General features: G+C 41.1%; 1 protein-coding gene across 1 annotated transcript; it reads right to left on the bottom strand.

Annotated features, from left to right (window-relative positions):
• Positions 1 to 24: 24 nt before the first annotated feature.
• LOC103465358 (fidgetin-like) lies at positions 25 to 12,914 on the bottom strand. Its single transcript, XM_008410104.2, has 3 exons — positions 12,795 to 12,914; positions 10,383 to 10,593; positions 25 to 1,967 (listed from the first exon to the last, which is right to left on the bottom strand). The coding sequence occupies exons 2-3, from the start codon at positions 10,405 to 10,407 to the stop codon at positions 808 to 810; spliced, it is 1,185 nt and encodes a 394-aa protein (XP_008408326.1). The 5' UTR covers positions 10,408 to 10,593; positions 12,795 to 12,914; the 3' UTR covers positions 25 to 807.
• Between the last annotated feature and the right edge of the window lie 13,275 nt (positions 12,915 to 26,189).

The following is a 26,189-nucleotide window of genomic DNA, read 5'->3' as shown; positions in this document are numbered from 1 at the left end:
TATATATATATATAAAAGCTCAAAGCAAATTCTTAATAGTTCTTGTTATTTTTGTTGATTGTACAAAGATGGGGGGGATTCATTTTTCAGAAAGGATCAGGTTGGTTTTTTTTTCCTCTAATGAATGAAATCAACATTTTGAAATTGTTATTGTGCTATTTGGAGCTTAATTGACCTGAAACGCTATTGCCGAATATAAAACTTGAAGAAATCTGTAACAAATATTTTATCACAGCACTGTACGTACATTTAAGCTGTTCAGCATTGACTGTTGTTGAGCAGAAAAGATAGTTCTCCACGATAGGAAATAAATGCAAAAGAAGGTGGAGAGAGAACTGTGACATTAATCTCCCAAGGCCCAATGACACACCAAGGCCTGCAGTCAGATTTATCAGTGATTATGCTAAAGTAGAATGGCAATCTCAACATTTTCGTTATTGCTTGCTTTCCTTTTTGGTCATTTTGTGGTGCCAAAGAGCATTTTTGCAGTCAAAGGCCTTTATACACAAATAATGGCCACAAATTAGTACACCAACTTCTTAAACAACGGCAAGTAGCCAAAAGGAAATAGATAAGATCCTGAGAGAAAGAGACACTCTGATACTTAGACTGTCTATGCAGAGAATAGCTCAACTTGTGAATCTTTGGAAAAATATGAGGAAAGACAAATGATGGACATCCACAAGAAATAGAAGTCTTGTGCCCTCTTGTGTTTGCCAGAGAGATTACACCTTTTGCAGAACAAGTCAGTGTTGTTCCAGAACCCCTCAGTCTTTAGGTACTCCTCCCTGATGTTGACTGGGATCATCAGCGGCCACCAGTGGTGTCCTCAGCTCGCGTGTGAGATGCAGGTATCTTCACAGACATTCTTTGCTGCTGAGAAAAGCTGTGCTCCCCTGTTACGCTTTCCCCTGCAAGGCCTGACGGTGGGCTGTAGTTCCCTGCTCTATTGTATGGAGGTGAAATCAGAGGCTTTCCAGGTTTGTAGGCCTGCTGGTCGTTGGCAGGACGGCTAACATCATAGCCATTGGCCTGGCTATTACCGTTACCTTTGCTGTGACTGTTTCCTGGACCGTTAACATACTTTTTGTAGCGCGATCCCTCTGCTTCTACCTCCTCCTGAACTTCATCTGTCATCTCAAAGGCCTTGCGTTTAAGACCTCCATCAGCGCTCCCTCCAAGGTTGTGGCATGGGTAACTATAACTACCTCCGACCACGGTAGGCCGAGGGGCTAGAGGTGTGGGAGCGCTAATTCCTGAGGGAAGATAGGAGGCACTGGGGTGGCTGTATCCAGAAGAAAGGCTGGTTTGGGGGTAGCAACCTGGTGGGTAGTTGTAGACCGGAGTGCTGGTGCTGTAGCTTGGCACAAGAGTAGGGGTTGGCTGCAAGGTGTGCAGAGGGGCAGGCGGAAGTGCTGCACTGGGCTGAGGGCAGTATCCGGGCGACAGATAGGCGCTGTTGTAGGCAGGAGGGTATTCCTGAGATGATGGGGCGCTGCAGGACGTAGTGCCACCGTAGCCTGGTTCCGTGACCAAGTTACTACTCACTAACGTTACACTTCCCGTGGCCGGGATTCCTACAGAGGCAGACCCCACCTTGGAGCCAGTTAGTGCCTCGAGTCCGGGGTAGCAATCCATGCCTTGGCTCAGAGCCCAGGGCTCAGTTTCAGTTTTTAGGAAACTTCCAGACTCAGAGTAGGCGCCTGCAGCAGGGCGTTCATATGACAACTCCATACCTGAGTACTTCTCCGCATATCGCTTGAGCAGCGAAGAAGCTGTAAGAGCAGATATATCGTCACTGGCCCAAGGATACCCTGCAGGGGCATAGGTGCGCCGGGCAGCAGTACCGTAGGGGTCTTGTTTGTGGGCAGACTGCGGGGAGGTGGTGGACGTCACATCTAGGTGCTGCTCAGGCCACTGAGATAAAGGGGCGCCGTGCTCCGGAGACCAGTGCATCTTCAACAGACCTGAAAGAAACGAGAAAGAATGAGTCAACTCACAAAAATGATTAGTCTTGACTAAGTACTTTAGCAATAGCAGATTGCAGTAGCAACAACACTCTACAGTGTGGACGCTGCTAGCCCCTTATAGCACCCAGTTATGTGTTTTAAAACATCAGAGGAAATGCACAGATATGTAAAAATAGTTCAAACATAACAAGAAGGCTGAACATATTACAGCAGAATTGTGATTTATTATTTTGTGGGTTTAACCTCTGTCTAGGTTGCAACATGATGAATTTCTAAATGGTTGGCAAGCATCTACATTCTCTAGGACATTAAATAAACACTATTATTTAAAATGATCAATCAGCTAATGTTTGTCGACATCTTAAAGCTTTACAAATATGGAAGACCTGAGCATCAGCTGCAGAGCTCTGCTTGATGCATCTGTAAAACTGCAGAAAATGATAAATTGATCACAAGATGGCAGTACTGACCACTGAACCCTTCAATAGTCATTTCAAACCGTCTGTTTTCATAATCACCATAAAAACAAAGCATTTTACACAGTCTTGTTCCCGTGCTCTTATACTCAGCTTCATCCAGGCAGGGGACAACAACCCTAACCCCTATGAGAAACTGCCAGCATAGCCCCCCAGCCTGGTCTCCACAGCGATAAGCCTCGATCAGCCTGCATGCTATACCCTCTGAATCTGCTCCTCTCACATTGGAGCCATTGTTGTCTCTCTGTGAGTCTCATAGTCCACAAAGCCACCCCCACCAGGCGTGTGATCTAATTCGGCCCAAACCTCAGGGGTCTGCTGGACGGAGGGAAAGTGGGTGGGGTCCCTGAGGAGAAAAATCTAAGTATTTCGTTCCTTCATGTTACATGGAGGCTAAACTGGAACTCGTATACAGATGGCCGCTTTAGTTATGATTGATTAGGCCAGAGAATAAACAAATGTAAATCTCATGTGACATGAGCAGCTATACGTCCACATGTAGACTGGGTAATCCACTGGTTTAGAGGCTGAGGGCTGGTCTTTTTGAACTGGAGTTAGGCTGACATTCCAGGCATTGCAGAGCATTATTAAACTACCCCAATCTCAGGCCTAGGGGTTTTCCTGCAACAGCACTGGACAGAGGAGGAAGTTACCAGAAGATTTTAGTCTGGTTTGGAGAACATTTCCTTTTTATGGCAGGATTTTACAACCAAAAATTAGTTACTTTCTTTTTCTGAGCCTTCTGCTTCCTAAAAGATGCAACTTTTTACAGTGAATAATAAAAGTGTTGCAGGGTGCTGCTCTGCAGAGGACTGGCGACTCGTCCAGGGTGGACCCCGCCTCTCGCCTTTGACCGCTGGAGATAAGCACCAGCACGCCTTGTGACCCCACAAAGGCTGTTGGATAAATAATGGATGCATGACTTTTAACATTAATGACTTAAATAGCAATATTAATCACATTTCAATACTATAGTCTTTTGAAGATTGAAGCGCATCCAAAAGATTTTTACACCCAAAAGGTATCAAAAACGAAATGATGCAAGTTCTTAATTGATTTCATAGACAAGAACCTGCTGAATGCCAACTAACACTCAGCAAATATTAATGTGGGTTTATGTTTATATTTGAGTTTTTATTTAAAATTATATGCCTGTGTTGTCATATTTTTTAATCAAACCTTTATTTAACCAGAAGAAAGATCCATTGACATCAATATCTCTTTCAGCAGGGTAGCCGGGCCAAGAAAGGCAGAAGTACATGTTGTAATGACTAAGGCAAATGGAGAACAATAACAAAACAAACTTTAAAAATATATAACGTGGAAACAATTTGACAAATAAAATGCAGGAGTAATACATTTGCATCAAAGTTAAAGTGATGGATGAGGTTTTTGTTTTTAAAATACATAAAAACGTTTTGTTGGCTAACTACCCCATATCTCCCAAATTAATATGTTATCTATGTTGTTGTAAGAGTGTAAATGTCTAATCACTACTGTATAATACAACACACCAATAATAATAATGATAATAATGAGGCATGTTTGTTCCAAGTGCTTACAAGAAGTTGCTCATTAAAGCAAACTAAATTCTGCTTAAATGCTCTGAAAACTGATAAATCACTGCAGATTTGTGAGGTTTTTTTTATTATTGTTATTATTACTTTAATCTATGATATGAGCTGGTTACAACTGTGACAAGTTTATATCTACACTGTAAAAAAAGTCTCTAATTTGAGGTTAAATAAGAGCAGCTGAATTTACAGAGTAGATGTGCAACTCAAATTTTCACTGCTTACTCTCAAAGCTTAATGTATTTCAAAGAAGAGCTGAATAAAGTAGGATATTGATACTGTTGAAATAAACAAGAAGCCTATATGTTTGGACCCATTAGTTTGACTGATCTGCTTCTGCAGATCTACTTACTGAGCCTGCAGTACTGGACAGACGGTGGTTTAATGCAGATGAATAAATCACTTTGAAAAGCTTGGACCAATCCCATTCAGCTTGCAGAAGAGCACAAGCTTGACCTTTAACAGATAACAGGGAGGATAAACAGTATTTCATCACCTGGTCTATGTCATTTTATGCCAAAAGTAATTTTTGATTATTTTTTTTGCCTAAACGTCTTTTGACAATTCCCCCCCCCCATTGTTTTAGGAAGGTGAAGATTTGATACTTTTGTTTGTCGTTAAGGAAAGGACATTCTCTGAAGAAAACACACAGAGAGTCTGCTGTTTTAGTACTCGGTGCTAATATAAGGTGCTGATGACAGTTTAAATGTCACCTCCATCATAATATTGTCTTTGTTGAATTAGCATCAATACAACCATGTTTTACTGCTTTCTCTACTGCCTCTCATCCTAATATAAATAATTATCCACCTCAAAAGGCAGAACAGCTTATTTTGAAGGCTGTTTCAATATTTTCTTGTACGTGTTAAAAGGAAATCAGAATTGACAAAAATCAATATCTGCTGGTCAAACCGCTACAAAAACTGTAGATCGGAAAATGTTCACAAATCTCAGACCTCAAATCAGATCAATTATTCTTAGCTAAAAAAATAACTTTGTAGGATTCTTTCAACCTTTAACTTAACTTAGTCTACTTCAGTTGGGTTTGAATACCCAAAACATGCACCGTCTAACAACAGCAATCGATTCCATACATGGAGGATTTTTAGACTTCATGTTTTTTCTGCTCATAATCATTAGTGAAGGCAAGGCAGAGACCAGACTACTGGAGAATAGAGCACTAGACTTAAGACTTTTGTCATTCAGTTTTTGATAGGAAGAGAGAGAGAAATGAGAAAAATGATAAATCAATCAAATAGAAATTATTGAGCTCATTTTAATTTATCATGAAATTAATTGATTTGTTGCATATTGTGGCGGACCTAGCCATGACAACAGAATTATTTAAAATTCTGTTGTCAGAATTATTTAAAATTCTTTGTCTGATATTAAATTGTTTTTAATATCAGACAAAGATAACTTGAGTAAAAAAATATATATCCAAAACAATCTGACTGTAGGGTGGAGATAATGCACAACACTATCTTGCTGCATAACTTATGTGTTATGTGTAAAATTTCTGATAGAAAGCAGAATTCATGGCTCCATTAATCACAAGACGTCCAGGTCCTGAAGCAGCAAAGCACCACAGATCGTCACACCTCCATCGTGTCGACACAACATTCCTTTCCTGAAATGCTTTGTTAGTTTCACGCAGAACGTATGAGAATGCACTCCTTCCAAAAAGTGAATTTCATGTTGTTGGTCTACAGAATATTTCTCCAAACGTCCTGGAGATCAGTAGGCCAAGTGGGGGCCTGCAGTGCTTTGGTTGTTGCTCAGGAGGAGTCTTTGCTGCTCTCTTGAAGTTATTCCAATAAGCCAAATCCCTCTAAGGTTTGTTACTGTTCCATGTTTCCTTCATTTGTGGATGATGACTCTCACTGTGGTTCACTGATGTCCTAAATCCTTAGAAATTGCTTCGTAAACCTTTTCGGTCTTATAGATGTCAGTGATTTTCTTTTGCATCCAGCAGATCTTCAAATTACTTCAATCAGGGCCTGGTGTTTTCTGTTTTAAGACCTTCCGTCCTGCCACATGTTAGCAGACAGATATATTTAAGCTGTTTGTTGATTCCCAAAGCTTTGGAAGTAATCAGACCTGGGAGTGGAAAGTGTAATTTAACCCAGGTTAAGTTTAAAAATAATAATAGTTTTGCTTAGAAAACCTTGCATAATAGATAAAATCATAACTTGAAATCTGACTTTTGTGTTTACTCAGGTTTTCTCTGTCTGATATTAAAATTTGTTTGCTCAACTGAATTGTCAAAGTGCGACAAAAAAGTAGAAAGAGTGGAAATGTGGGGCAAATATTTTTCCACAGAACTGCATTATGAAGAAAGAAACCTCAAACATCCGCATTGTCACCATTGTTGCTTACATTTTTGGATGTTTTATTCTCAAACTACATGCTTTTATCTTTCAAGGACGCAAGCATATACGAGTTATTCTTGATCTCTGGGTCTGAGTGGACTCCAGTTTGAACGGCGATCCACTGCATGGTCAGTATGAGTAATTAGGGGTTAATAAGATGGAAGTGCGTGTGGGGGAAGGGCTTTGCTGTGATGGGATTTGGGGGTTGTCGGGCATCAGAGATGGCTCCTGGACTGGATGAGTTAAAAAGAAAAAAAGTCACCCCTCTGTAGCGAAGGGTCTCTGTTAGCGCTTTTTCTCCACTCACAATAAACAAAGAGATCCCCTGAAGATGGACAGACACTTGGAAATACACACACACACGCACGCGCGCACACACACACACRCACACACGCACACACACACACACACACACACACACRCACACACACACACACACRCACACACASASAMAMGCCCCAACAGCAAAGTGAACTCCCACATTGCGGTTCGTCCTGCAGCGTTGGGTTTTGGATGGCCAGCAAGCAGAGGGACTCCTGACCAACCATTGGATGATTCAGGCTGCAGGCATGCCAGGAATCTAACCTGAAACACAGATATCTTTTCCATACACTCAGCAGACTTGGGAAATTTCCAAAATCTGGGAAAAGGACAGTGGAAATGCTTACAATGCTGGCGACATATCAGCTGTTGGGGTTTTGTGATTGGAGCTGATTCTCATCCTGCCAGTAGGTGGCGTTATCCATAGTTTCCACACCTTGACTGGCTGTGCTGTCGTACCCAGAACCAGCCAGGGAAAAAAAACAGTCTTCTTTCAGCCAGCTGACAGTCAGTGTACAGCCATGGCCAGGGGAAGAGGGCCACTATTGTATGAAACTGGAAAACACTGGTAATGGAGGAACTCTCTCTGGCATAATAAAAGGAAAAGCTATAATTCAAATCTCAGTTTGAAACATTAACTTTTTAAAACCTTGGTGTAGCTTTAAACAAGAAATCGGCTCAAGTCTACATTAGAAATATGTAATAATTACTGAGGCTAAAGCCAGTGGACTCACCGCCAAGCTGCCTGTGTCCTTGCTTACACGGTAAATGAGGGCTACGTTGTTATGTAAGCAGTGACCACTGGCTAAAACACAATGTCAAAGTGAAGGAGAACGGACCCTCCCGCTCTCCGAACTTCCCTTTACTCCTTTTTCCTGGTGTGCAAAGTGTAACCAGGCTGCAGTGCAAACTCTGCACCACACCAGGTTCAGTTTGATCCAAACCAGAAGATCCAAAGACTAATAAGAATCTGCTTTAAATATTTTATGTTTGCTTCGTTTATATTTATCTCTTGTGCAATATAGTAAAGATGTGACTCTGTCCCAATCTGTGTGGTCACTTTTTTTTACCCTCCCCCACTCCTTTAGCTCCACACATGTGGCAGAGGCCGGACTGTGCCCCCCCGCCCCACCTCCTCCTCTGTGCTCATTGTGTCCACTCATATATCAACCCTGCAGCTGACCAGTCCCTCCTCACGTCTTCCCCATCTGTCCTTCCCTTTGCTTGCTCCTCAGTCGCCGCAGCTCCCATCTTCACCTAAACTCCTAATGAGGAATCTACGGTGGGCTGCGGCTTTCTTAACAAGCTGTCACAATTACTGTTAGAGGGGTAATGCATTTGTGGAGGCCGACATTTATGTGGCCCACCATTCAAAGCTAATGAGAGGCTGTTGACACCGGGTTACTAACGATGTGGCTTTCATTCACAGCACTGCTTCACCCCGGTAACTGTCGACTTTAAAAAGCGCTAAAACGCCTCATCATTCTCTCTTGGCGTCACACTATCATCATTATGTACAGAGCGCCCTTAATGAGGTGTGGGACCATGGTGATTACATGTTTACTTGTTTGTTTTTGCAGACTGATCCATGATGGGTCAGTGTGGCAGATTTTATTGTGGGGTGAAAAAAAAGCGAATGAACGCTATCTTAGGAATGCATTTAGTCAAGACGGAGGAGATCTAACACAATGCTGTGAGTCACTTTGAGGAAGGAATGTGACAAATGCATGTTACCAAAAACTCCTATCTACTCAGACAACACCCTCATTCTCTGTTGAAGCCACAGGACATTTTTCTGTCTGATTCACAATGCGTAGACATGGAAAGCAATTCCCTCTGCTTTATTCTAATCAGGTTAGTGTCGTAATCCTGTTAAAGCCTGACCTGATCAATAACCCAGTCAGTCAATATAAGGATATAAGGATATGAAAAAAGCCTGGACTCTTAAAACTAGGGGGATGAAAAACATGCCTTTTTTTTTTGCTAACCAAGTTCTGGACCTATACTTTGCATTGGGTAATGGCTGAGCCAGCAAACTGGGTTGGGTTTTCGAACCAACAATTTGCCTCAGGTGACAAACGTCACTAATAAGCAAGTTTTAAAAAAGTATATTTTTTCACTTTTAGTTTATTTGTGCTATAAAAATGATTAGTTTAGCTCTTTAACACACGTACATGCAAGACACCGGCGTCCTCATGATAGTCGAGGGGTTTTAAAAAGAGGTGAAGGCAACATACTCATAATGTCTAAAATATCTGCATCCGTGTCATACAACATTGCTTATTTGTATTGACTTTATAATTTTTTCTTTGGTCGAAACACCAATTTGAAAAATTAGTTAGCATTAGCTTGTGCTAGCTGCAGGTAGTGTGGCTGCACGATCTGTCCTAGAAGCGCAGTCAGTACCAGCAGCTCATTTGCACGTGTGCTAAAAAAGATATTCCCGGATAATTGCTATAATGTAGATCTACAAAGACTAACAATTATTTTTATGAACTGCAAAATAACCTATTTTCCTAGGCAGCTATTTTGTCCTTAATGAATAATAATTATCATAACTGTGAAAGTTGTATTTACGATGTCAATGCGCCCCCTGGTGGAACCAGAATACGCACATCTGAGATTAACTAAAGACGTCATCCGACTATATCCCACGAATACACATTTATTTCTCCATCTTTCCTCACAATTGATTATTGTACACAGGCACATGTATTACTTAATTTTATTTTTATTTCTTCAGAAAAGTCATAGCAGTCTAGCGAAATGTGATTTAACTGCTGTTGCCTGTATTTTTTTTTTATTCTCTTTAAATTTTACACTATTTTCATGATTACAATGAAGTAAAAAAAGAAATAAAAATACTGTCTCAGAAGTATTTTTAGCGCAAATGAGTTACCGTTACGTGTTCCTGGGATAAGTCGCTTTACTTTTCCATAAGTCAAAATAAAACTCAGTTTTTGGTGTCATTAACTCAACACATTAACATTAATAATAATTAACAATGTAATTTCATTTTATTTTATGGATGTAACAATACATCAGTCTCACGCGAATAGAAGTAAGTAGATTTTGGCCTTATGTCTGGGAAAACTGGATCCTTGTTTGTTTTGTTTTGTTTCCATTCCAGGTTTGACTAGCTCACACACTGATATTTATTCTTACCTAATTCTGAGCTGCCTCTTCACCTAAAAATAATTTAACAAGTTTAAAACCTGGAATTTACCGATCAAACAGTGAATGCTTGTTTTTATTCATAGAACTGCAGAGTCAAAATAAATAAGGTTTCCTTTGAACAAAAAAGCACCAGATGCACAAGTTGCTTTACTGCAAAACATGTTTTGGAGTCTAATAGCTGTTTAAACTGTACACCATTCACATGGAGAGGCTGGAAAAACAGCAACTGAACACTTTTTGTGAAATTCCTCCAAACGAAGCCTGGAGGCTCAGCTGTTAAAACCATTAGCATTTCTGCTTTCTCAACATGACTTCTCAAAGGCACCCCGCACCCCCTCCTCCTCTCATTTCCCTCCACTCACTCACCCTCCCTGCAGCTTCCCTCTCACCAAACCACAGGAGACGGACAAAAGATGAGCCACAAGAAGAATGAGTGCAGAAAAACAGTCTGAAGGTGAGGATCTGCACACACCAAAAGCTGCTAGGACTTACTGTATGGGGTGGCAGGACTGAGCATTCTGCAGCCCTGGCCCCAGGTGAAGAGGAGATGACCCGGTCCACTTGTCCTTACTGAGGACCCAGCTGCATGCTGATGGGGCCCAAGTCGATCCTGCTGTAGACTGTATGGCTGCTGTCTCTGCAAGTGGCCAGGCTCAAGTACAGCTCCATGGTTCAGCTCACACTTTCAACACCAACGTTCCACCTGAAGAGGGGAACGGCCACAATGTTATTTATGCAGGAGTGCTTTTGTGTAAAGAGGGACACAGAAATGTTGAGAATGCAAAGCAAAACTAAAAGACATAACTTATATTGAGAAGTTTCATTTGGCTTCAGGTCATTTCACCCCTTTTGCCAAATTGTACACCTTTTTATTGCCACAAGTTCCCATTTTTCCCCTTCCTACATCTGTTTCATAGCCATAAAGTAACCATTCATGTACGTAAACAATTGTGTGTTTCTTTAATATACACTTTATATTATGGAGATAGTCAATCATAATGCAGAAACCTCAATAATAACTAACATTTCAGTGGTGATTTCTATTTTATCTGAAAGATTTTCACCCAGTTTTGTCTTATTTTGGTTCAGATGCAGATTTACCTTGTGAAATACTCCAGTCTAACAAACTGAAATATCTCTGGAGCAGAACGCCAGCTGTTATAAGACGTTGCGGCAACTTTTATTAGTACTCCTGGTCCCACTCACTTGAATCAAAAGGTTACGTCTCCTTCGCATTTAGTCAAGCTCAACAGAGGTTTATTATTAGGTCACTATTTTAGTCAGGTGTGTTGAAGCAGAGACACAAAAAGTTGCAGGAACCTGAGGATTTTAGTGTGAGAACATTTTAAGTAAATGTTATTGGAGCCAAAAAATCCTACTGTAGACTATGATTATGATGAATTAATTTAGTTTAGATTTAGCCAAAGCAGGCGTGAAACATCCCCATAATGTGTACGAATGGGGTGGTTGGTTGATAATGTCTTGAATCAAACCTGCAAGAAAGCAAATCATACAGGCCATTTTATTCTGCTGCGCTTCCATGAAATAGTTGAATAAACATTAGATTTATTCTCTGTGCCAAATACTGGCAAGTGTAGTGTGATTTTAAATGAGCAATAATGGGATCCTGCACCTATGCAATAACAGCAGTGTGTTTTTTTAAGTCATCTTTTTTGTGTGTCTATGTGAAAAATATAAAAGGATTATAATTACCCAAAGGATAGAACCTGATTATGTAATGTAAATATTAATTATTTCACATTTTTCCTATAATACAAAAGGAAATAATATCAAACTTAGGACTGATTAAAAAATAGTCAGAAAAAATCTAATCTTAGCCCTAATAAGGATTTTTAAAAAGTTTAATAGTCTGTAAATTCCTGTTTTCAAGTACCTACATACCAATAATCAATTGACTTAACATATTAGGTCATTTTTATTTTCAACCCGAGCGAAATGTAGTGTCCGTATTACTAAAAGACAAAACAGCTTCTGATTTTTCACCTAGATATGCGATTCAGAAATCACTCAGCAGTTTGGCCATAACTAAGAAACAGACATTAAAACAGACAATACGAAGAAATCAAAATAAACAAATGAAATGTATGCAACCTTTCTAAGCTCATCCTTCCCCGTCTTAAATTCACACGTAAAAAATTATTTGCACGTAAAACTGTCTGGCCATTTGCTGGAGCCCAGCAAATTTATAGGGGTGACTATTGCCCACCACTGGCCCCCCATTGGTGGCGCCACTGAAGCCACATATGAATGTTTTTCGACCTTTAAGTTAAAGACCATTTGGAGATATTACGACGTTTGACATAAAAACATACTAATGCTTAATTTCATTCCTTTAATGACACATTAAGCACTTTTAATGCGGTCAAGCTTTGGAAAGTGGAGGGAAAAAAAGACCCCCATATATAAATCGTCAACATTTGCTGGGGTTGTCATGCGCATATATTCTTCTTCTAAGCCTTATTTTCACTTTACTGTGTTAAAAGTTTAGCAACCTGACACAAAACAGGCTTCACTTTGCAAAGAAAAAAAAATCGCGCTTTCAAATCCCAAAAACTCGGAACCATATCACTTGCAAGCAGAACTTTGCACTCTTCCTTCAAAGAGGACTTTCTCCTGCCTGACACCGATTTCCCGTTTCTGTAAAGTCAAGCCCGAGCGAAAACAGGCCGACTGAACTGACGTGTTAGAATGACGACTCGAAAGAAAATGACGGGCCATGAGTGCAAAGAGACAAACTTAAAAAAAAAAAAAAGTGTGCAAAAAGAAAATAAATTACGAGAACGGCAGCGGATGGACAGAAATGCTCAAGAAGCTGAGGTAATATTTGCATCGTTTAGGGGAATAAAAACAACTTTCTCAACAAGTGAGGAAATGCTTACAGACCTGACCATCCCTGGATGTGCTCGGTTAGTGCTCCGGTGCGGAAAGTAATCCAATATTCCTCAAAATACAGCAGGGGGGAGTCGATGTAAACGGGATTGTAGTTGAGTGTTCAGGAGGGGTGGGGGGGTCTCTCTCTCTCTCTCTCTCTCTCGCTCCCTCACTTGTGGGACCCTATCCTCTTCTCTCCCACTCTCCCTCCCCCATCTGACTCCCACCTCCGTCCCTCCCTCCTGGTGACAACAGAGCCTCTCACACATACACACACGCACACACACATCCCCTCCCCCAATCATGCACCCACCTCCTCCCCCTTCTGTCTTTTGTTCAAACTATTCTAGCAGGAAGGGAAAGAGAGGAGAGGGAAAAGTGACCAATCATGCAGTGTCAGAGAAGAGCATAATGATCCCTGCTGTGTGTGCATGTATGCATGCATAAATATAATATATATATATCAGTGTGTGCAGAGGTGCATTGGAGTGTCCTCCCACTTGGGAGATTGGAAGCCCTCAGTTTGATGAATGGGCGTGCTGGGACACATGCGAGGGCAGATTTCTTTTGAATTTTCTCCTTCAGTGATCACATGAGAAGTTCAGTTATTGCCAATGACTTCTATCGATCCGGTGCATTGATCTGAGTGTTGTTGGGAGGGAGGGCTTGAAGCAACCGTGTCAATATTACCTAAGTCCTGTTGTGACCCATCCCCCTCAATGCACCGCACACACACACACGCACACGCACACATACACACACACGCACACACGCACGCACGCACGCACACACACACACACACACACGCAGCACTCATCACTCTGCAAACATGCAGTAAAATCAGCTCAGATATTTGACTCAGTGGAGTCACTTTTTCACCTGTAGTTTATTTTGATAATCCAAACATTTACACACAGTTACATTCTTTTTTTCTTTCTTTTTGAGGCGATAATTACACACATTTAGGTAATTTTGCACACAGAAGCACAGCTGTGACTCTGCATGTAGAGTTATGTTATAGGCTGCTCATGTTACCACCCAGAAACACTCATGGCGCTGCAGGATGCTCCGCTTCAGCTTCAGATAGGATTACACACACACGTGAACATGTTGGACACATGTGAGCCATGTTTTAAAGATTAGTTGCCAATAGCAAAATGTGAGATCTTCCTCTTAATTTTACTCTGCCTAAAATATTAATTCCCTTTAAATGTTTCACATTTTGTTTATTTTTACATCCAGTATTTCATGAGGATTTTATTTGATAGACCAACATAGAGTACCATGTATTTGTGAGATGAATAAATGGTTTAAAGTTTTGGGGTCCTAAAACTGCCGCCCCCAATTAGAAAATGTGTGGCATTTGCATTTATCCTCCCTTTAAAACCAGATTCAGCTGTTAGTTTTCAGGGTTTATCTCTTCCAGCTTTGCTCGTCCAGTGACGGGACAGATACAATCTCTTGACATATATTTTCAAGTCTGGCCACAACTTCTCTGTTAGATCTGAACTTTGTTGTTTCAGCATCTGAATATGCTTTGGAATAAACCATTTGATTGTAGCTCTGAGTGCATGGTTCGGTTGCTGATCTGCTGCCAGTGTCAAGTCTTTTGCAGCAATTAATAGATTGTCTATGTTTGACTGTTGCTCCACCAACTTTGACCAGTTTTTGTGTTCTTACTGAAGAACAGCATCCCCACACCATAATACTGCTACCACCATGTTTCACTGTGGTGTGGTGATGGTTTAAACATGCTGAAATGCACTTTTGTGCTACTTGTAGACAAAATCTTACTTCTATCACATCTTTGTTAAGTCGCTTTCATGGCTTGTGGCAAATCTATGTCTTTTTTTGAGCAGTAGCGTCATGGATCGAACACTGCATCACGAAATGCTTATTGTTTTACCACCTCCTCATGTTTAAAACTTCTCCACAACTTCATCTCTGACCTGTCTGCTGGATTGGTTGAGTTCATGATGCAGTTTAGTCACTTTAAAAACAGTGCATCATTTCCCTTCAGTTTCAGATTTATGTTCTACTTTCTGTTGGTGTATCACAGAAAATCTCAAAATAAAACACAAACGCTATTGAATGCTATTGGATACTGATGTATCACTTTAAATAGAGCTCTATTGCTGCTGTTTGCTATTAGTGCCTCGGAAGGTTGCAGGAGTAACCAAAAAATCTGACTGAACTGTGAGTTAAAACGTTGCCGCCAACAGTAGTGGAGAGGCTTGTTACAAGACCTTTCATAGGTGACTCAGAAGAGTAATGGCTAGTGCAGCGCTCAGCCCTTTCAGCCTTACATGCTTTGCTGACAGACCCTGAAAAAAAAAGCCACTTTGTTATTCTGCAGACAAGAAAACAATACATCTGAACAATCCCAAATGTGCTGCAGAAGCTGTTCCTTTCATCACAGGTAAGGTGGGCGGCTTGATACATTCTCACTGCCTGAGTCGAAACTGCCAGAGGTGTTCTGTCTCTTTACTGCCGAAAACGCCGCTCCATATAAGAATAAAAATGCCTAAGTGGGTCAAAGGAGAAAGAGGACGGACAGAGGCCAGAGCGAGCAGGTTCAAACATAAAGGCGCGGCTACCAGCAGCAGGTTGGAGGAGAAGTTTACTGACAGATTTCCATTACAGCTCCCCCACTGTAACGCAAACATGTAGGAAGACATAAACACTCATCCATGTTAGACATTGTGGAAATTGGAAATGGTAACGCTAACGCTTTGGGCCTGTGGGTGGGAAAGGTCACATGATATCACTCATGAGAAGCTCAGCTGTTAGCCATTCTAATTCTGTCTCAAGCAGCTGAGCACTGACCCACTGCTCCACTGAACTGTCCCTGTAACGATACTGGTGCAGGCATGTGTGTGTGTGTGTGTGTGTGTGTGTGTGTGTGTGTGTGTGTGTGTGTGTGTGTGTGTGTGTGTGTGCGTGTGCGTGTGTGTGTGTGTGTGTGTGTGGATGACTGCATGAACATGTATGGGGTTGGAGTAACTGTTAAAAATAAATGAAACACAGGTAACACTTATGGATAACCAGCTTTGCTTTGTTGCTATAAAGGAGCAAATCAGTGACGAATTGATCAATGTTAAACAACAAATGCAATTATGGGAAAAATTTAGATATAGATAAGATATTTAGGTTAAAGGTGAGAGTAATAATAAAAAGTGGAAGGACAACAGAGATTTATTGCTAGTAAGCAGTTTCTTATCATGTGCATATCGTTAATTAACTTATGATTGTGTATTTCATAGCAAACTAGAAAATACTGGTTCAAATACCTGGCTTGAACAATTACAACATGTTAACATTTGTTATGCTAGTACCTATTTTAACTTCTTTAATCGTATTACAACAGATTTGGCTTTTTGGGAAAGGTGTTTGCAGATGAGCAGCTAAGATGTTTGCCCTGAAGTGACTCATTAAGGTTCAGGAAGATTTGTGGAGCACTTTATTGACTTCAGAGGAAACACACTACATTCAGTTACCCTTTCACACACACATTCACACACTGATGGTGGTAAGCTATGTTGTAGCCACAGCTGCCCCGGGGCAGACTGACAGTATGGCTACCTTACAATCGGCAAGACGGATGAAGTGGGCAGTCTCACCTAAGGACAAGATAAAAATAATATGTCATGCCACGTGTTTTTATGAGAAATCAAAATATAGAGATTCAGTGATCATGGCCAGTAAACTCCTCTGACCTTGATGGTATTGAATTTATTGCACTGTATTGTACTTCTTTAAAACTTGCAAAATGTTTGCTATTGAACTTCAGTTAATAGAGATGGATTTATTTTTTTTTGAAAAATCAAAAATCTAGAAACATTGACACAGTGAAGTTTGTTATAATCAAAGTTTCTTTTTTCTGCACCACCTCCTCTAAAAAAGAGGTGAGCTGGAATGTTTCAGAGACATTTTTAAGCCATTGTTCACATAAAAACAATGTGATCTGCTCTGTACAACTGTAAACAGGATTTAGCTCCTTATGAGATATCAGTTATCAATAAATCTTGATTTCATTCCTCAATGGTTATTTAGTAACTGAGACTGTTGTGCTGTACATAAGAGTCACATATGTAGCTACAAACCACTTCATTCCTACCGGTCTGAGCATGTCCAGGGATAATGTGAAGGGTCAATTATGAGGCAGAGAGAGAGAGAGCAACAAACTCAGAGAAAGGGCAAAACAGGAACAGGAAATATTTCGGAAAAGAACAGGATATGTGTGCATTGTTGGTATTGTCTCTCATAGGAGACCCTTTCAGTGCTGTCCAAGTTCTGGTATTTGAGGGTTGGTCTGTGTTCCTGTATTCACCACGAGCCTTAAAGACATAAATACAAACCAGCATCTGGATGCCTCTTTGTAAGCCGAAGCTTTAAGCAGATTTTAGTAAAACACATCAGCAGTGCCGATGATGTCAATAAAAGTGAACACAAATATAAAGACACATGAGAGGTAATAGTACATATCCAAAGTGCCACTCCTTTGCAAGGGTAAGCGAAGAAAAAATGTACACATTCTTTCAATATTTTACAACATCTGTAATAGTTTCACTGTAGAAAGCATTTTAGAAAGCATTTAGAAAGCATTGCTTTCTAAAATTGCCTTTCTAAAACGAGTGACACAAACGATCAAACCTTTTTATGACATTCTAATCTTTTCAGATGGATCTGTTTTGCACTCAGTCTCCAGCTTCACGTTTGCTGTGACAGAACTAACTTCCAAAGGTTTGGTCAGCTGAATTTGAAAATACGTCTTCGTTTATTCTTAACATGCTCTCTGTAAACGTTCATTGCAGCCCACTGCAGCCCACTGCACAATCTTAATTCCCTTCAAGTTCATTTTGTCACATAATAATTTTAATTCTAAATAACTTTCCTTCAGTAAGTAATGCAAAATGACCAGCAATCTCAAAGAACTCCTATACAGCTCATATAGCGTGTTTGAAAATGCTTCTCTGTTTAATGACCTAAAGCTCTATCAGACCAGAGCACTGAGACTCAAGGCAGATACCCAGATGGTTTCAGTTAGAGTTTCAGGTCTACATATTTCTACAAGTTTTGTCTTGCAAAACAGACAAATGAACTCACCATCCATTTTCAGGTGAGAATCAAAGAGATACCTAATAAACCTGTTATACACGCTCAACAAAGCCATCAAATAGAAGTGTGGTGGGAAATGCAGTTGCTCTTTCTCTAACCCAGCCCTCCATTTACACACATTTTTTCACTGAGCGTCCAGTTCAGATTTTGAAAAGATTTGAAATCACAGGAAAATTGTTATGAGAAATCTTAGGAAACCAAGAGCATCAACATATTAAACACCATCCTCATCTCATAACATGCTTCGGTGTCCAGACGACATTTGAGGTGAAAAATATCCTTGCCATTGCCTTTCTGTGCAATTCCATTTGATTTTAATCTTGCTTTCTCCCTTTGACTTGGATTCCTGCGGTAGAACTTCCAACAGGTCCAATCATTGAACAGAAGGAGAAGTTGTGAACAATGACATCCATTTTCTGTTTGAGAATTGTCGTCTGCCTGTAGTTTTAGCAATGGCAGCAGAGAACGTGAAAAAAAAAAAACCTCAATCGAGGTCACGGCTCCAGGAAGTCAAGTCAAGTTTATTTGTATAGCACACTTGAACAAGTGTCACCATCAGATTCATCACATCACACCAAGAAAACATCATACAGTCACCAATTGAGGAAGTAATCGTTTCTCAGAGAGTCCAGAAACTCTGCAAAGAACAGAACAGAAGGCTGGTTTTTACCAGGCTGGAAAATCCAAAGTGCTTAAATATAGAACATATAAAAGGCATGAAAACATTTTGATTGTCATTGGCACATTAAATAAGTCAGTGATACGACCCTAAACCTATACATAACCAAGATAATGTTTTTCAGACATGTAATATTATACCTTTATACAAATGCAAAATACATGTTAAAAAAAATAGAATAAATATCCATCCATCCATTTTTTTCCGCTTTTCAAGGACATGTATGGCAGGCCGATTTAGCATAAAATCGGACTCAATTTTTTTTTGATTAAGTCTTTATTTCCAGAGAAAAAGTACTCCATGTCATTTAAAGATACAAAAATAAAATGTCATCAAGTGAAAAACACAAACCATCACAAATCAGACAAGTAATAACAGAACAGAAACAGAACATAAATTCTGTTCTGTTTGAACACATGGGAGCTTGAATGCAACTTCTATATTTGGATATCTAAAAATTTTATTTGGATTAGACATAATTACGTTCAAGATATCTCGAATTGTAATTACAAATGTGTGATCCTTCAACAGACAAACCTTTGGTATTATTTGAAAGGAATTTGGAAAGAAAGTTTGAACCATCAATATGTAATTGATAAGGTCTTGAATTGTTCTTCTTATGAGAATCCAAATTATCTTAAATTATTAATCAGAATAGTCAAAATGTAGTTGTGTCAAGTCAAAACAATTTTTTTAGATATTTAGAACGTAATTACAGATAGTTAAACAAAACCATTTTATATATTAAAACGGCTTGCCATAGCTGCACGGAACTTCTAAGCGAACGCAAAGGCGCTCCTTCACGTCATCACAACGTGTGTGTCATAACGTGTCACAAAGAGGAATGTTGGAAAAGAATGTTGAAAGAAATGAATTAATTCTGCACTTTGACAAGCTGGGGAGAGATGGGATTTATTATTCCAGAAACTAGTTGATATTTGAATTTATTTCATTCATTTGCCCCTTTGAGTTCAATCTCAGTTCAAGTATGGGAAACAAGTGTTGTAAAAAGATGTGCAAATGTCCCTGGATGCGTCGAAAAGTAATTCTTACAGGTCGCTACTGTTCATACAGTGTTGTTAGGGTAATTGGTCGGGGCGTTTATGGGAAAGTTGTTAAGTGCAAGAATCTAAACACAAAAGAGAAAGTGGCAATTAAGATGATAAAAAAGAACCTCACACATACTGGCAGAAGTGAAATTTTAAATATGTTTTCTCTCAGAAAGCTTGACCCAGACAAATGCAACTTGATCAAGATGACCGATCATTTTGTGCACAAGGATCACCAGTGTCTGGCTTTCGAAATGCTGGATAAAGATCTTTTTGAATTCATGAGAGGCAGACATTTTAAACCATTGTCCGTGTCAGCAATACGACTGATAGCACAACAAATGATTGTGGCCCTACAAGCGCTGAAAAGCATTGCCATGGTTCACACCGACATCAAACCAGACAACATAATGTTTGTCAATCATAAGTTAATTCCCTTCAAGGTGAAACTCATTGATTTTGGCATTGCTAAACATGCATCAGAATTACGTACCGGAACTTGGATTCAGCCCGACTGCTACAGGGCCTTTGAGGTTTTGTTGGGCCTGCCACTGTCTGAGAGTATGGACATGTGGAGTCTCGGTTGCACGCTGGCCTTCTTTTACCTGGGTAGGCTCCTGTTTCCTTCATATTCTCAATATGAAAACATGAAGACGTACATGAGGTTGTGTGGCCAGCCAAATAATTCTTTGTTGAAAAAAGGTTTGCTTACCTCAAACTTTTTCAACTTGGTCCAGGAAAGCCCTGAAGAAATCTGGGAGCTCAAACATGCAAGGGAATATATAATGACGTCAAAGGATACGCCAAAACACCACATATACTCATCCAATCCGGTACAAAGCTTTCACGACTTGGAGGAGACAGTTTCAACTTATCGGGACCCATATGAACAGGAAGACATCAAAGCCTTCATACAGCTCTTGAAGCAGATGATAGTTTTAGATCCAGACAAGCGAATCAGCCCCTCTGAAGCTCACAGACAGGATTTCATAACTATGAAACATCTTGTGGGGTGCTCAGGCAAATATGTGATAAAGGCACGAAAAATGGCACTAAAGTGTCAGCTCCAGCCGATCCCAGAAGAGCTCAGATGAAACACCAGCGTAGTCGGTTTTGACTCACTCCAAAGAAAAACCAGGACCCTCCAGAAGTACCATAACATTCTCCTTATCTAGGAAAACGCTAAAGCCGCTTGGAGCTAATAGGAACAAGTCACCAGATATAGCTGGAGGAGGAAGAAAACACAACTCAAACTGCAACAGTGAGTCAGCAAAGGAATTCTGGAGAACATGATCTTAATAAAACTGTCTCTTAGCAACGCATTAAAAAACTGTAAAAGACAGAATCCGCCAACCATGTGATGTTTGTAAATAAACTGAAATCTGAACTAATAATAATAATAATAATAATAATAATAATAATAATAATAATAATAATAATAATAATACCTCTCCTTGGGCTGCCACCTTATCGTGGTGGAGGGGTTTGAGTGTCCCAGTGATCCTAGGAGCTATGCTGTCTGGGGCTTCATGCCCCTGGTAGGGTCACCCAAGGCAGACAGGTCCTAGGAGAGGGACCAGACAAGGAGCAGCCTGAAGACCCCTTATGATGCACAATAACTTTGGACTTGGTTTTCCCTCGCCTGGACGCAGTTCTCCGGGGCCCCACTCCGGAGCCAGGCCTGGAGGTGGGGCACAATGGCAAGCGCCTGGTGGCTGGGCTTTTACCCATGGAGCCCAGCCGGGCTCAGCCTGAAGAGGAGACGTGGGTCCCCCTTCTCATGGGGTCACCACCTGTGGGAGGGACCAAAGGGGTCGGGTGCATTGTGTGATGGGGGGCAGCCGAGGGAGGGGACCCTGGCGGTCTGATCCTCGGCGGCAGAAGCTGGCTCTTGGGACGTGGAATGTCACCTCTCTGGTGGGGAAGGAGCACTCCCTCTCACCTCGACGCATGGCTCTGGTTCTGGAACCAGTCTCCTTGAGAGGGGTTGGACATACTTTCACTCTGGAGTTGCCCATGGTGAGAGGCGCCGGGTAGGAGTGGGCATACTTGTTGCCCCCCATCTCGGCGCCTGTACATTGGGGTTTACCCTGGTGAACGAGAGGGTAGCCTCCCTCAACCTACGGGTGGGGGGACGGGTTCTGACTGTTGTCTGTGCTTACGGACCGAACAACAGTTCAGATTGCCCACCCTTCTTGGAGTCCTTGGAGGGGGTACTGGAGACAGGTCCTAGGAAACGGAGAGTGGAGTGGACACCTTCAGTGAGGGATATTGATTGTCAGGCTGAAGAAGGAGTCCTTTTGGGCCTTTTAGGCCTGTGAGACTCTAGAAGCAGCTGATGGGTACTGGCAGGCGAAGCGGCATGCGGCTAGAGTGGTTGCTGAGGCAAAACCTCTGGCGTGGGAGGAGTTTGGAGAGGCCATGGAAAAAGACTTCCGCATGGCTTCGAGGTGATTCTGGTCCACCATCCGGCATCTCAAGGAGAGGGAAGCAGTATAGCACCAACACTGTTTATAGTGGGGATGGTTTGCTGCAGACCTCGACTCGGAAGGTTGTGGGCCAGTGGGCAGAGTACTTCAAAGACCTCCTCAATCCCACCAACATGCCTTCCATTGAGGAAGCTGGGACTCTGGGTCGGGCTCTCCAATCTCTGGGGTCGAGGTCGCCGAGGTGGTTAAAAGCTCCTAGGTGGCAGGGCCCCGGGGGTGGATGAGATCGAGGGGTCACACTCTTAAGCCTCCCTGGTAAGGTCTGTTCAGGGGTCCTGGGGAGGAGGGTCCTTCGGATAGTCAAACCTCGGATTCAGGAAGAGCAGTGTGGTTTTCGTCCTGGTCGTGGAACACTGGACCAGCTCTACACCCTCAGCAGGGTCCTGGAGGGTGCATGGGAGTTCGCCCAACCGGTCAACATGTGTTTTGTAGACTTGAAGAAGGCATTCGACTGTGTCCCTTGGGGGTCACAGTGGGGGGTTCTCCAGGAGTATGGGATACCGGGCCCTTTGATACGGGCTGTATGACCTGTGTCAGAATCTTGTCCTCATTGCAAGTCGGGCTCGTTTCCGGTGAGAGTTGGATTACGCCAAGGCTGCCCTTTGTCACCGATTCTGTTCATCACTTTCATGAACAGAATTTCTAGGTGCAGCCATGGTGTTGAGGGGATCCGTTTTGGTGGCCTTAGGATCACATCTCTGCTTTTTGCAGTTCGCAGCTGAGTGTGAAGTGGCCAGGATGAGATTCAGTGCCTCCAAATCCGAGGCCATGGTCTTGAGCCRGAAAAGGGTAGAGTGCCTTCTCCAGGTCAGGGGGGTCGTCCTGCCCCAATTGGAGGAGTTTAAGTATCTTGGGATATTGTTCACAAATGAGGGAAGAAGGGAGCAGGAGATCGACAAGCGGATTGGCGCAGCGTCTGCCGTGAAGCGGGCGCTGTACCGGTCCGTCGTGGTGAAGAGAGAGCTGAGGCAAAAAGCAAAGCTCTCGATTTATCGGTCGATCTACGTTCCCACTCTCATCTACGGTCATGAGCTTTCCGTCATGACTGAAAGAACGAGATCACGGATACGAGGGGCCGAAATGGGTTTCCTCTGCAGGGTGGCTGGGCTCTCCCTTAGAGATAGGGTGAGAAGCTCGGTCATCCAGAAGGGACTCAGAGTAGAGCCGCTGATCCTTCAAGTCGAGAGGAGCCAGTTGAGGTGGCTCGGGCATCTGGTCAGGATGCCTCCTGGACGCCTCCCTGGTGAGGTGTTCCGAGCACGTCCCACTGGGAGGAGGCCTCGGGGAAGACCCAGGACACGCTTGAGGGACTATGTYTCTCGGCTGGCCTGGGAACGCCTTGGGATTTACCCAGAGGACATGGAAGAAGTGGCTGGAGAGAGGGAAGTCTGGACCTCCCTTCTGAAGCTGCTGCTCCCGCAACCCGATCCCGGATGAAGCGGCAGAAAATGGATGGATGGATGGAATAATAATAACAATAATAATAAGAAGAAGAATAATGCCCTGGGGGCTGCACTGTTACACTGCTGGTGTTACAAAAAAAAAATCTTACCAAGTATTTTTGGTGTAGTTTCTCGTGCAAATATCTCAGTACACTTGAAATAAGAAAAAAACTTACCAATAACTTTTCTACAAGAAATAGGAGCTTGTGTTAAGTCAGTCATTTCTGATAAAAAGTACTAGTTCCATTGGCAGATTATTTTTCATATAACATGGGAAAAATGTCTTGTGAAAATAATCTGTCAATGGATCTACTTCTTTTTTTAAATATGAAGGAATTATTTACTTAATACAAGGTCACATTTCTTGCTGAAAAGTTACTTGTAAGTTGGTTTTGTCTTATTACAAAGGAAAAAACTAATGGAAAGTAGAAAAAAACTGAAAACATAATTTCCATTCAAAAGAAAACAAGTGATGAATTTAAAAGATACCATTTCTCAGCTAATAAGAGCATAGTTTTAGTTAACATCATTACTTGAGCCTGTTATATTTTATACTGCATGCCTGGTCTTTTTTAATCAAATTCTTCCCTTTTATTCTTGCCTGGCATCATTTCACATCCTGATGTTCTGCATCTGAGTACCTCATTGTCCTCTGGCACTGAGGAAACAATATTCAACCCTTGTAATAGAGGTTAGATTAATTGCTGACAAATCTGTATTCAGCAGTTCCCTTTCTCTTGGCTAGATAGATTTATGACACAGATTGATGGGGAGGAGGGATGAATTCAGAGCCACCTCTGTTCTGCTTGAAAAAAAAAGAAAAGCAGTTCAGTGTTCAGTGAGGCAAAGGAAAATAAAGGGAATACTGGGTAAAATTAGTGGCCTGGAAGGTTGATGTAACAACCTTCCACGTCATGGAAATGCATATGCAGGCCCGTGCAGAGATCACTAAAGGGGCAGGTGCTCAACAACAAAAAAAGGGCCCATCTAACCTCATTCTAGGACAGAATATTAACAAAGCCACTCAGCTTTCAGAGTTTAACAAACAATGATAAATTACAAAAATGTGACATATACAATCAAAGCTAACTAACATCTCCATATAGCATACAACTATGCATATGCAAGATATTTTATTAGTAATTTCTTTCTGCAGGTTTATTTTGTTATAGGAAAGTATTGCAATATTCAAACCCGCAATTTAACAAGTTATGTAAATCAGAGCAAGACAACCAGACATATTTTGTCTTTACAGAATTACACTATTAAAAATATAAACAAGGGCACAATGCAACTTTTTAGTGGACTGTAATCTATAAAAAAGAGCTGCCTGTTTGCTGCACTTGCAGTGGAGATGAAGATGGTCCATTCAGGAAAGCAGAGTTGCATCAAACTTTAACGTGGAACTGCAGAAAAACGAAGAAAAAAAACCCAAAAGCAAATATTGAATTGTTAATGCATGTCACCATGAGAAAAGCCTGCTGAGTTTTGCTTAAAAAAACGTTAAAAAAAATGTAAATCACACATTTTTGACTCATGAATTCGAAGTTAACTTTCTTTTTTGCAAAACAAACTTATTTGCGCTTGTCAGAAATATTTTCTTGCTATTCTAAGTTTGTGACTCAACATTTTGCTTGTGATTCTCACATGATGTCGTGAGCAGGGCCTAAAATCACAAAAGATTTCTGATGTGTGCAAATAAATGTTTATGTTTGGTAAAAATGAGTTATTCAATTAAAAACAAGTCTTTTAAACAAACCTTTTTCTTTTAAAGGAATCATTACAATTCCAAAAGTTTTGATTACAATTTTATTTTACTTAACTGAGTTTTTTTTTTTTCATTGAATAATTGGGAAACAAATTTAACTTCACACTCTGCAAACCAGACCCTAAACTTAAAGTCTGGGTTGAGTTTTTTCCCTTCATTAATGACACTTTTATTACATTCATTATATTTATCATGGTAATTCAGGGTGAGTTATTTTTAATTCTAAATGAATATCCTTGTTGGACTTTTATTTAAGTGCTATTCTCCTTCAAGATACGTTTACCTAACGCTAGAATAAATGAAATGTACATTATGCAGCAAAGGAAATTAAAAGACATATATCCATTATGGTGTTGATCGGTTTTGGACGGGCGATGTGCCCTTATTGCATAAGCGATACTGAAGAATGACTGATATCATTAAAAACACAGGGGGGAAGCTTTTGTAGTTATCTGGCTTTGCTAGCAAAGTCGTTAGCTAGCAGCTAGCTAATAGCACATCAACAACAGCCTAATGTCTGTATGATAAAAATACTGAATTGATAGATAAGAACAGTTTTTCCTCCCCTGGCTGTCTCCTCCTGCTCAGTGGTTCTTCAGAGAAAGGCAGACACAGAGGCCTGTCAGTGTCTGTTGTATTTCATTACCTCTCTGCTTAAACCGCAACTCCAAGCTGAAGCAGAAACGATACTTCAACGTTTTCCGTCATCTGACAAGTAGAAAGTTTACTCCTCCTTCTGCACGTGCCTGTACGTATGCATTTATAGAAAGAGACATATTTTTTCTAACTGTCTGAAGTTTAATTAGTCCAAGTTTTTCTTGTTTTGCCTTAGGTAGAATTACCAAAACTTTCTCTATTTGCT

Source organism: Poecilia reticulata, linkage group LG5, assembly GCF_000633615.1.
Source record: "Poecilia reticulata strain Guanapo linkage group LG5, Guppy_female_1.0+MT, whole genome shotgun sequence".
NCBI lineage: Eukaryota > Metazoa > Chordata > Actinopteri > Cyprinodontiformes > Poeciliidae > Poecilia > Poecilia reticulata.
This window is presented reverse-complemented; position numbering and strand designations above follow the sequence as displayed.

Excerpts from the sequence above, each read along its gene's own strand:
- LOC103465358 (XM_008410104.2), bottom strand. The coding sequence starts at position 10,407 with ATGCTCAGTCCTGCCACCCCATACA. Across the intron at positions 1,968-10,382 it reads CAGTCCTGCCACCCCATACA|GTCTGTTGAAGATGCACTGG; the intron begins GTAAGTCCTAGC and ends CGTTTCTTTCAG.